Below are 12,873 nucleotides of genomic sequence, written 5' to 3' on the forward strand. Positions count from 1 at the left end.
TGCATATTACAGACATTCATATACATATTCTTTACATATTCGTGATTGTTAAACAACTATGGTATCTTCCTACGAAACTGTTGTCACATTTGTGACACTCAGAAGAAATTATACAGTTTCTAGGCTGACTAACTGCTTCAGAAAAAAAAAGCAAAACAAAGATGTGAAACCGGTTGTAGAAAAATGTAGAAAATTAAAGGACTTTAGGAGCATTTTGTAATTCAGTTTTATGTATATTTTCACTAGTGTGGACACAAAATACAATTTTAGGCATATATATATATGTGTCGTGTACAAGTTGCGATTTTGTACAGGTTATAACATGTACAAATATATTGTACATATTATAACTTGTATAATGCAAAAATACAAGTTATAGCATGTACAAATGTACCTCGTACATGTTATAACCTGTACAAAATATTGCTTAAAAATGATTTTAACTTGTACAAAATTATAATTGTGAGTGTCCACTTTGGAGGCAATAGTAAAATACTTTCATTCTAGTTGACACTAAAAGACATAAGAGGATACCCAGGATAGATGCTTAACATACATTGTATTGACCAAAAGTTTATTGTTTTGTGTTTAGTATTAAATTTACATTAATACCCATTTTGTAACATCTTGTGGTTAATTTTATTTGCCAATCGCCAATGGCGGACAGCAGGGTTCAAGAACATCAGTTGTTCGACCTGTTTGTCAAATGCGTTTTGTTTAAATAAACTTTTTCACTTTTTTGGTCTTTTGTAAAATGTTGTTTGTGCTGTATTTAAGCCCTTCTACAACGAAATTTGATTCACATGCATACGTATAAAATTTGCGGTTTTTATCCAACGCATTCATAGGTTTGAACGTAGTTTTCAAGTTAGACTTGTTGATATGTTTTCTTTTGGGCTTGCATCATATTTTCCCTCCGGTTTATATGATCCGTTCATCCTGTATATAGACTCTTAAAATTCAAGACTCTATCTAAAATTGAGGATAAATTATATGGCCTTCCAAATAACGTTTCGATCCCTAACTTCACTGAGGAGACATTTATTGTCGAAATCCGGATCTCGTGTACCAAAAAAATATTGACACCTTATGTTTGTTGCATAATATCTTGACCACAAGTTTATTGTTTTCTGTTTAGTATTAAATTTATATTTAGGGAACGTATATTTATTCTAGTGAGCTTCCTCCTGGCATGATTGGAAGATGTTTAGCGCCTTTTAGAGGATTGTTATCGTTAATACACCATTATATTCTCATGAATGTCAATCAAATGGAAAGGTTTATAATTAAGAGCTTGTATGAGCCTTTTGTTAGCCTTTTGTATGTCTGTAATAATAAAGTTTTACTTTGTTGCCCTAGACAATTACTTAATTGACACACATGCATGCATATCAAAACTTGATTTTAAACAGTTAAGGAACAATTTGTCAAAATTAGTACGAAAAGCACTAATAGAACTAAAACATAATGATAGCATGTATGTATCTAAAGCCGATAAAAAATAACATAACAGTGATTGTAAATAAGATCGATTACAACAAAGCAGGAACACATAACCTTAACAGTAATCATTACTTGAAAATAAATAAACAAACTAATAGCGTTGTTTTCAAATCTATAAAAGACATTGTTGAAAAACTTTTTTGGAAAAAAGAAATAGATTCACAAACTTTATATTTCTTGAAGAATTATAACGAATCAAAACATGGACACATGTACTTTTTTTCAAAATTTATAAAATCTATCTAGAAATAATTAATGAGGAATTTCGAACTGGTCATATAGTTGGCAACATAATCGTTTATTTACAATTAATCATCAATAAGTGTAACTCTACCACGAGACACATTGAAAGATTACTGGATCTAAATTTAAAACCATTATTGAAGAGGCATCACTTTTACATTCAACATACAAAAGACATCATTAATAAAATAGAGTCGCACAAGGTCAAGAGATAATGCATTCGTATTGTCTATGATGTAATGTAAATGTAAACAAATATGAAGAATGATAACTTAAAAGAAACAGTTATCAATGCATTAGAATCAGTTCCACACAGACATATACATTATAAAATTTCCAACAAAAAAGATTTAACGGCATTTTTTTAATTAATACTAAGAAACAATGAATTTGAATTTAATGGACAGTTATAAACACACAAATTATAGGAGCGCCTATTGGTGGTATATTTTCTCAGACATGCAGTTTTACATCTGTCTTTCTTATAATTAAATATCTTAGATACGTTCCAATGGAAAGAGAACATAATATTACAATATCGATACAGAGACACCAGTTTTGTGGTCTTTACAGGCACAGGCGAACAAAACTGACCCTCTGCTTAAAATCACATTTGATGTGTCTAGATTTAGTTTGACCAATTTATATATCAATGTGCATAGAGGTGAAAGATTCCATTAAAATGTATAACAGCCTCAAAATAAACAGCTGTGCCATGAGCGCATAATACTCCCGTTACATTTTCAAAGACATACAGTTCAATCACTTCGCAATGTCATATTAGAAATTTATGAAAACCAAAAGAGAAGTGTCATCAATCTATAATACTAAAATTACGAGGTCCAATTTGTCAGCCGTCATCACGTAAAAACTACGAATCACAGAATTCAACTTTATATATATAACTAATATAGTACAAAGGTGTAGATTAAAAATTACACCACTCCAGGCCCTTTTGTTTTCCACGTAATTAATATTGCCAATAATTAAGAAGTTCCGGGTCGAGTCCGCTACCGATGCCAATAGTATATTCACCTGTTACCTATTACCTTATCTGTACGTTCCGCATCTGACAGGCGCACCACCAAACGTTGTATTCAGGATTAATATGCTATATACAAGGGTCATAACCACAGGGTTGACACTACTAAATTGTCAAATTGTTACCTATTGTAGTATTTCAATCAGTAAGAATTTCTAAGATAACAATACGAATACTAAAAATCTGGACTAAAAATAAGGCGTATAGGTACAGTTTTCAATTTGTTAGTGGGCATAACGTAAAACAGCGAAGCAAAGAATTCAACTTTATTTATAACTTATATAGGACAATGTTGTTGATTAAAAAATATTCCATTCCAGGACCTTTTGTTTTCCAAAAAATTAATATTATTGTTTCAGTTCGACGGGTTCAAACAGAAAGACTTGAAAGCAGAGTAAAAACTGTGTATCTTATAATCGGCATGACTTTATCAGATGATAATACTAATACTAAAATAAGGCTTGCGCATAGTTATATACTTTAATTCAGTCACGGACCCGTGATATCACGGGTGTGTTCTAGTAGATATAAACAATTCATCAAAGTTTCATGAGAATTGCTGAAAGCATTTGTTTAGTTAATGTCTGAAAACTGGAATGTCCCCCCTTTTTAATATATAAAACTCCATAGCTCCGAAACGTAAAATTTAAAATATATAAAATTGATAGGGATTTAACATCAATAGATATAATCAATACACCAAAGATTCAGAAGAATTGCGTTTTGAGTAATTTTGCGAAAAAAATGGAAAATCCCCCCTTTTGTAATGAATTAAACCCCATAACTCCGAAATGTATAATCTAAAATTTATAAAATTCTAAAGGGAGCTTACATCAATAGATATGAACAATTTACCCTAGTTTCATAAGAACTGCTGTAAGCATTTTTGAGTTATTGTCCGACAACTGGAAAATCACCTTTTTTATGTAATTCGGAAACGATAAATATAAATTTTTTAAAAACTAAACATGCTAAAAAGAGCTCATGTTAATAGATTTAAACAATTCACCAAAATTTCTTGCAAGTTGGTGAAAGAATTCTTGAGTTTTTGTCCGAAATCTGGAAAATCTCTCCTTTTTGGCCGAGCCTTCTATTTAAGTTGAAAAAGCTAGACATAGCGATCCTATATTCCGTCTGTGTCGGCATCGGCGCGGCGTCAACACCAATTAACTCTGTGGTTAAAGTTTTTGAGATTTAAATAACTTTCTAAAACTATCCTGAATTTGTACAAAACTTGGACAGAAGCCTGTTTATGATCATGAGACAGCATCAAATACAAATACAAAGTGTTATATTGTCAATTATGACGCTTTATATTTTGAGCAATACAATTAAGTTCAATTTTATACAAGTGATTACGTATTGATTACATTGATTATTTAACGATTAAAGGGGCACTAGCTGTCAAATTCATGATCACCGATTTGACTCAAATTCTCATATTTGATTTATAACAATGTAAAACATTAATCCAAACTATCAAAAGTCTAAAATGAACAGTTTACAGAGCATGGGGTAGATAATATATAGGTTCGTTTCGTGTGTATTTTAGCCCAGACGCCATTTAATTAACTATCGATTTGACCTCAGATGACCATATAAGCGATGTAAACATAAATAAAGATATGAATAGATTAAACCAACACGTGCAGTTGGAGTTTTATAGGTCTGTTTGATTTTATTTTATAGATTCAAAATAGATGTTTTTTATTGTTTTTAACCGTATAAGATGATTCTATGTGCATCGAATTAGTAATCAAATAATTTACCGTAGTTTCACTTTCATTGTTGTCATTCTTTTTCTTTAAATAACCAGTACACGTACAATGCATGCGTTGTCTATATCTAGCTAGGGGTTAAATGGAAGTTCACATGAATACGGACTTAAAGAGGTCGACTCATTCACCTGCAAGTGAATAACTAATTATCAATGTTTCTTACCGTAATTTGACAAAATTAAACCTTTTTGGCTGCACAAAACGAATTTTTATTTCACTATTTCACTTTCATTATTGATTGAACAAAGAAAAATCAAACTTTAGATTTTTTATATATCTCGTAGCTAGTGCCCCTTTAAACAAAGTCAAGTCTTTTTCAACAAAAAAATTTCTGCAGAAATAATATATATAGTTTTACAATATAATATAGATGGACCAACTACCGGTGACTAAACTGTATCTAGAATTGATTTTCTCTCGTTGAATAAAGTACCAAGAAGTAAATGTGTAAAACAAAAAACATTGTTTCCATATTTTTCTTATAAATAGACTTAATTTTTCTACCAGGGTACCATATATTCATTCTGTGATTAAAGTTTTCAAAAATTGTTATAACTTCTTATAAAATATCCTGGATTTGTACCAAACTTGGACAGATGTTTGTTTGTGATCAAAAGCTAGTATCTAGAAGGAAATTGTCTTAAAATGATGTACCTGTTTATCTGTCTTTTACTTATAAATGGACTTAGTTTTTCTTCCGGTAAATATTAGATACAGGATGCAGTTTAATTTTTTAAAACATTTATTAGATTCATAAACTATTCTGGATTTGCACCAACACATGGACAGTAGTATCGAGAGGAATATTTTGATTGATTGTTACCCTTTTTTGTTTATCCTCCGATTAACAGCAAAAGTAGACAAGACACTTAGTTCCGCGGAACCCTTTCAAACATTTTAAATGAATAAAACCACATAGCTAAGAAATGTTAGATCTAAAATTTAAAAAAAAAACGAAGGGCCCTCACGTCAATAGATACAAACAATTCACCAAAGTTTTATACAAAAATATGTTAAAGAGTTTTTGAGTTAATGTCCAACATATTGACGACGAACGGATAGACAGACAACGGTTTACCATAATACGTCCCGTAAACAGGCGAGTATAAACCTAAACGTATCAATATTTACCAATCCCTAGTGCATATCTTAAACACACATTTACAAGTATTACAGTAAGGGAATTTAATTTATACGTCATATTAGAAATAATGATGACATCGTTGAAGTAGATAAACGTTTAACTAACTTACAAGATACGTTAGTTGAAAGACGATATTGAAAAAAAAATTACAGGAAATGTTATTAAAAACGTTTAAAATAGCACGAATAGAAAAAACAATTGTATTGAAGACCAATAAAACAAGGATTGTTCCACTTACTCTCATTGCTAAATATAATCCAATGGTAAAAAAAACTTAGTAAAATTAGGGATTTGTATAGTCTTCACATACAAATCCTTGGTAACATTATCAGAAAACATTGGAATAATAACTAAATATTCTACTTCTAAATACCAAAATATAATTAACCACAATTCCGGTGGTAAAAGTTCACTCATAGTATACTTAATACATTCAAGAAAACTGTTCAATGCTATGTCATAGATTATGCATGGCGTTATATTATAATAGAGCTTTAAAAATGCTCTAAAAAGCTCATTAGATTAGTTTATTTGCTTCCTCAATAATGTTCATCATTCCATGGTACATTTTATAAATGTTTTAGAACAGCATGTTTATGTAAACTGTTATTCGGTTTAAATAAAGTTTTATAGATTTAGAAACTTTTCTTACTTTCATGCACATATTGATAAATTTCTTATGTGAAAAAAAACTCAAACGGATTGCACAGTTTATTGCTTGCAATGTAAATTATTCAGGAATGATCAAAAAGGCATTTTACCTAGTTGAATACACAATTATATAAAGATGTTACATATGTGTTACATTTTAACGTTACGTCGTTTGTTTTCTCTTATTTTTGAGTGTAAATTCACATTGCGATAAGACGTGTCACGGTACTTGTCTATCCCAAATTCATGTATTTGGTTTTGATGTTATATTTGTTATTCTCGTGGGATTTTGTCTGTTGCTTGGTCCGTTTCTGTGTGTGTTACATTGTAGTGTTGTATCGTTGTTCTCCTCTTATATTTAATGCGTTTCCCTCAGTTTTAGTTTGTTACCCCGATTTATTTTTTTGTCCATGGATTTATGAGTTTGAACAGCGGTTTACTACTGTTGCCTTTATTTACCTAAAGGATCAAAACTTTCTTTGAACATGTTGAACTTACCAACAAAAAGTATTGCAAATTATTTTTGATGATTATACTTTTATTAATCCATAGACATATTATATTAAATAGGTAATATTTTCATAATGTCAGTAATAGATTGAAACTCTACTCTAAGAAATTGCAATGTCTGTAAAATATTAATAAGTGTACAGAACAAAGATGTATTTTTAAACTGAAGCTGCTTCTATCTAATTTATAAACGAGCAACTTTAAAAGGCTCATATGAGCTTTTTATAAGTTGAAATCAGCGTGGATTCTCAATCTGATTGACATTTATGGGATCTTAATGGTGTATTGATTAAATAAGCTTTTCTAAAAGGCTCGAGGCATCCTCCAAGCATGCATGGGGGAAGCTCATAAAAATAAATAAAAGTTCCCTAAGATCCATTTTGTTACATCTTGTGATCAATTTTATTTTGCAATCGCTAATGGCAGTCAACAGGGTTAAAGAACCTCTGTTGTTCGACCTGTAAGTCAAATGCGTTTTGTTTAAATATACCTTTTTGTACTTTTTTTGTCTTTTGGAAAATGTTGTTTGTGCTGTATTTAGAACCTTCTACAACGAAATTTGTTTTACATGCACACGTATACAAATTGCAGTTTTTATCCACGCAACCATAGGTTTGAACGTAGTTTTCAATTTAGACTTCTTTATATTTTTTCGTTTGGGATTGTATCATATTTTACCTCCAGGTTATATGATCCGTTCATCCTATATATAGACTCTTCCACATTATTTATGAATGTGCCTGTCCCAAGTCAGGAGCCTGTAATTCAGTGGTTTTCGTTTGTTTATGTGTTACATATTTTTTTGTTCATTTTTTACATAAATAAGGCCGTTAGTTTTCTCGTTTGAATTGTTTTAAATTGCCTTAACGGGGCCTTTTATAACTGACTATGCGGTATGGGCTTTGCTCATTGTTGAAGGCCGTACGGTGACCTATAGTTGTTAATGTCTGTGTCATTTTGGTCTTTTATGGATAGTTGTCTCATTGGCAATCATACCACATCTTCTTTTTTATATCTTAAAATTCAAGAGTCTGTCTAAAATTGGGGGTAAATTATATGGCCTTCCAAATACCGTTTTGATCTTTAATACATCAATGAAGAGACATTTTTTGTCTAAATCACGATCTGGTGTACAAAAAAATACTGAAACCTCATCTTTGTTGCATAACATCTTGATCACAAGTTTATTGTTTTCTGTTTAGTATTTAATTTATATTAAGATCCATTTTGTTACATCTTGTGGTCACATTACATCTTGGCAATCGCCAATGGCAGTCAACAGGGTTAAAGAGCATCAGTTGTTCGACCTGTTAGTCAAATGCGTTTTGTTTAAATATACTTTTTCACTTTTTTTGGTCTTTTGGAAAATGTTTTTTGAGTTCTATCCCGTGTTTAGTATAAATTTTAAATAATACTAATTTTAATTACAGTTGGCAGGGATGTATAAATACGCAGCCATGTTCTGTTACTTACCCTTAGTAAAAATGTATTACTCATTTTTCTTATCATCAACCTGCTATATATTTGGGATGTTTACATATACAGTCTCTGTTGCAATTGCTCTACCGTTATCATATTTTTAATATTATACCAGCTTAGATCGGAAAAAACTGTTTATTGGGACTGTATTTCCACGCAGTTTTTTCAACATCTTAACTGTCCCCACCTTTGGAAATTTAGAGTTGTGCCAGTTCACATCGCACATAACTATTTTTATTTTGGCGTATCTTTGTAGTCTTTGCGCCGTGTTTGGAAATTTTAAAATTGTATCAGCGTCTGTGATTTCGCTTAAAATGTATAAATCTCAAGATTTTAATAATGCCCAAAATATAAATGCGAGTAAATACAAGACATTCATTCAATTAAATAAAAAAAATATGCATTTGTTACATAATAGCTTTCATTACGAGAACTGAAGTTTAAAATGTCATCTACTGGAAATAAAATCACACATAAAATATCTTTTTTATATTAAAACTTATCAAATATTACTTATAAAATATGAAAGCTTGATAGAAATTTGTGTTAAAATCATTTGTTATCCCAAGTTGTTGAACTGTGGCACCGACCTTTGCACTGTCTCCCGTTTTTCCTACATTTGCACCGGTTAATTAAACATTTAGATTTACATAAACATTTGAAAACTCCTTGACCTCAAGAAAATGACTGATGGGTTGCTGCCTCGCGAACACTTAAAGTTGTTCCACAATGTATTGCCTCTTCCAGAACTGAATTTTGTTAACAGATTTCCATCTCATTTTATCCAAATGTTACTAGGAGTTGTCCAAATCTTGTAGCTACAACAACATTGCCCTAATCATTGACCCGAAAAGATAAACAGATGGAATTCTTATGGAGGCAGTTTGATTATTTTCATTAAAATATAGATAAAATAATGTTTTTGAGAGTAGAATTAATTAGTTATTTGCAATTAATTTCAATGAACTACAAAATGAAATCGTGTTGCATATGGTGATTTTCAACTGTCTTTGTGGCATTAATCTTACTTTCCTCATCAGGTGCATATCCTGGATTTTTCAAAGGAGGTGGGCCATTACACCCTTCTTTAATTAACATAAACATATTTACTTTTACTGGTTTTTTTTTTTTTTTTTTTTTTTGTTCTGTATTAAATGATGCAAACTTTTGATTAAATATCTGACCTCAATGACTCAGCCGAGTAAATTTTTACTGTAACCCTTCCCTCGATCAAACATAGGTATTGGTACGACATCTGTTTTATCTAGGCATAGATTACCTGAGCCGTATTTGGCACAACTTTTTGGAATTTCGGATCTTCAATGCTCTTCAACTTAGTACTTGTTTGGCTTTTCCGAATAATTCAACATATTTTTATATACGGCATTTTATGATGTTGTCGGTTTATTTTCGATCTAGTTTGACTGTCCCTCTGGTATCTTTCGCCCCTCTTTTATAGACACTAACGTTTAAACTCAGAAAAAAATGACATTAAATACACTTAATAGTTATCAAAGGTACTTTGTAAGAACGCCAGACGCGTGTTTTGCCTACATAAGACTCACCAGTGACGCTCATATCAAAACATTTATAATGCCAAATAAGTACAAAGTTGAAGAGCATTGAGAATCCAAAATTCCAAAAAGTTGTGCCAATTATGGCTCATGTAGTCAATCTATGCCTGGGATACAAGAAATATCGCTTAAACATGACATTTGGTGATATAATTCATTAATAAGCTCTTTTTTCTGTATTGATGCATCCCTGCTCTATACACCTTTATTTCTTTTTGAAACTACCAATATCCACAACCTAAGTACCAGTATAGCAACATCACCGGTAGATGGGATATATAGTTCCTACCTCATTCAGTATTCTGGAGCTTGAAGCTACTACACAGACCTTGATACATTAACCAGGTTCTAAATAGAAAATTGATAATCAAAGAGTATGTCAAAGAATGTCTAGTCCTTTTTCTTGAAAAAAAAAGGTTCATCAGAAGAAACCATGACCTTATTGATGAATATACTGTATCAACTTCACATTAATATACGATTGTCTTGAATCCTACAATATTGGTACTGACCTTGTTCACCATCTTGATAACGTGTTATAGTATTATTTTTTTAATTATACGTCTATGCAAAATTGTTACTTTTACTTTTTAGTCCATTATTGATATTATCCAATTTACGTGGCTCGGTTCTTATACATTCTAAAATTGCCTCATTGTGCTTTGATAAATGTTTGTGTTATTGTCTATAGTTTACATTGACATGCTGTTGGCTATATGCCTTGGTTTGATTTTATTGCTTGATATATTTTCTTGTTTTATAGTGTTTAAGAGTACAACGCAATTTTGACTGCTTCCCCCTAGTTTTATACATGAATTACATATTACATGTATTGTGTCTGTGTTTTGTGTTCACACCCCGTTGTCAGTATAATGGAATATTATGCATCTGTCAGATAAGGGATTATTGTCGTCAGCTTAACAATCATGTTCATTCCGCCATATTAGATATATGTAAATGCCTATACACAGTCAAACATATGACAGTGATCAAAGTATAGATTACTACAAAGTGTTAGTTCTATAGAATGATGTTCGTCTTGTCGTCGTGTTGCGTTCTTTGTACGAATGACAGGCAAAATCTTTACAAAATTTTGGTAAAAAATAGTTAAAAATAATCCGTACACAACTAAACACCTAACATAAATAAACATGAAAGTTGGTCAGGGATATATTTATTTTACAAATGTACAATTTTAAAGCATTTCAGACCAGGTGTTCTTCGTGTTATCTACAACGAGACAATATATTAATTAAAAGGTTTTCTGGATAATATATATTATAAATCATGTATATCAAATGCTAATATTGACCCGAAAAGAAAGGTTCACCTAAATTAGTTTTCAGAACTCTAGTTGATGTAAATTGGATTCTTAGTTGTCTGTTGTTTATCTATGTATTATATGTTTAGAAAAACACAGCAGGAAGCATGCAACTACAAATAACCTCATTTTTGACAACTCGATCAGCTTCATACTGTTTGACATCTGAAAACTTCAAGCCATCTGAAATATACTTTTTTTGCACGACCCAAACAATACCTTGTCGAGATTAATTGTTATTAAAGAGGTCGATGTGCATACATCGTTAATACACAAAGAATAATAAACTAGTAACTTACCTTTATCATATCTAATAGTATCCTTTACCAGTTGATCCGTATCCACCGACAACATTGCTGCCTCCGCTAACTACACTGACTGGACCTGCAACAACACCACCAATTGGGCCTCCAATACCACCGATTGGACCAAGAAGTCCACTACCACCTCCAACAAGACCACTAACACCACCGATGATACCTCCACCACCAATCACACCAGCTCCTCCAAGTGAAGCACCGTAATTTTGGTTGGTTACCCACCATGGCAACAAGGAACAACAAGTATTCAAACTACCAGGAAGGAGTGGTGCCAAGTTACATTTCTTGTTGAGTTTAATCTGTCCTGGTGCACATTTCAAACTGCATGTACACCATGGTTGGCCTCCACCGACAAGTCCTGAAAATTGAAAAAAAAAATCTCGAAATTTGATATAGTTTTGTATATTGCATCGTCCAATTGGTTGATGACGTACATTCTTCATAAATGATATTTGTCCAAAGCAAATTTTCAGAATTTATCTTGCGAATTTCTTGATTCACCATAACACTGAGCTCTCATTATAATGTCATACCAAAAACATCAGAAATATGAGAGGTTTTGTTCATGCTAATGATAATGTAAGTCATTTACAACATACCTGTATTTAATCCTCCGATCAATCCTCCTAATCCACCACCATTTAACAGAAGTCCACCACCACCGACAATTCCTCCAGATCCACTAATAATTCCACCACCGCCAAGGATTGGGCCACTTGTGATAACTCCACCATTTACAAGTCCTCCTAATAATGGACCTCCTTTGTTTAATGCCGAAACAGAGGCGACAAGCGAAACTAGTAGTAGAGTCAACATCATGATTGGTTACTTTGATCTATAGAAGATGTGAAGTATACTCAGATATGCATGTCCTTTTATACTCTGTTTATTGTAAGACACATGATACATATTAAAAAAAAACAGTGGTTTGATATATTATGAAAAATGGGATTTATAAAATTGTGGTGTAAAAATGTGCAATTCATGCAGATGTTGATAAAGCAGGTTTTATTTGTGGACAAAGTCAAATACATAACATGCAACTACCACGAACGTGAAAGATGATTTTATTAGAAGAAGAAAAAGCATAGTTCTCTGATGTCAGACAGGTGTAATTGACTAAAAAAATAAAATCTGTCAACTTTAAATATTGCATCATATTAAAGTGCGTTTTACACGAACGTAATTCGTTTTCAGTTCCTAACTATATTTATTTGACTGAACAAATTGAAGTTTATTTATACGTGCACTTAAAAGTGAACAGGCATTTACAACAGATTTTTTTACGTACACTTGAAAGTAAACGCG

The 12,873-nt window shown here is 31.6% G+C and overlaps 1 protein-coding gene across 1 annotated transcript; it reads right to left on the minus strand.

Moving 5' to 3' along the window:
- Positions 1 to 11,082: 11,082 nt before the first annotated feature.
- Positions 11,083 to 12,395, minus strand: LOC143051418 (uncharacterized). The gene is made up of 3 exons (XM_076224324.1): positions 12,165 to 12,395; positions 11,545 to 11,923; positions 11,083 to 11,154 (listed from the first exon to the last, which is right to left on the minus strand). The coding sequence occupies exons 1-2, from the start codon at positions 12,382 to 12,384 to the stop codon at positions 11,556 to 11,558; spliced, it is 588 nt and encodes a 195-aa protein (XP_076080439.1). The 5' UTR covers positions 12,385 to 12,395; the 3' UTR covers positions 11,083 to 11,154; positions 11,545 to 11,555.
- Positions 12,396 to 12,873: the final 478 nt, after the last annotated feature.

The sequence above is a fragment of the Mytilus galloprovincialis genome, chromosome 11, assembly GCF_965363235.1.
Source record: "Mytilus galloprovincialis chromosome 11, xbMytGall1.hap1.1, whole genome shotgun sequence".
In the NCBI taxonomy this organism is placed as follows: Eukaryota; Metazoa; Mollusca; class Bivalvia; order Mytilida; family Mytilidae; genus Mytilus; species Mytilus galloprovincialis.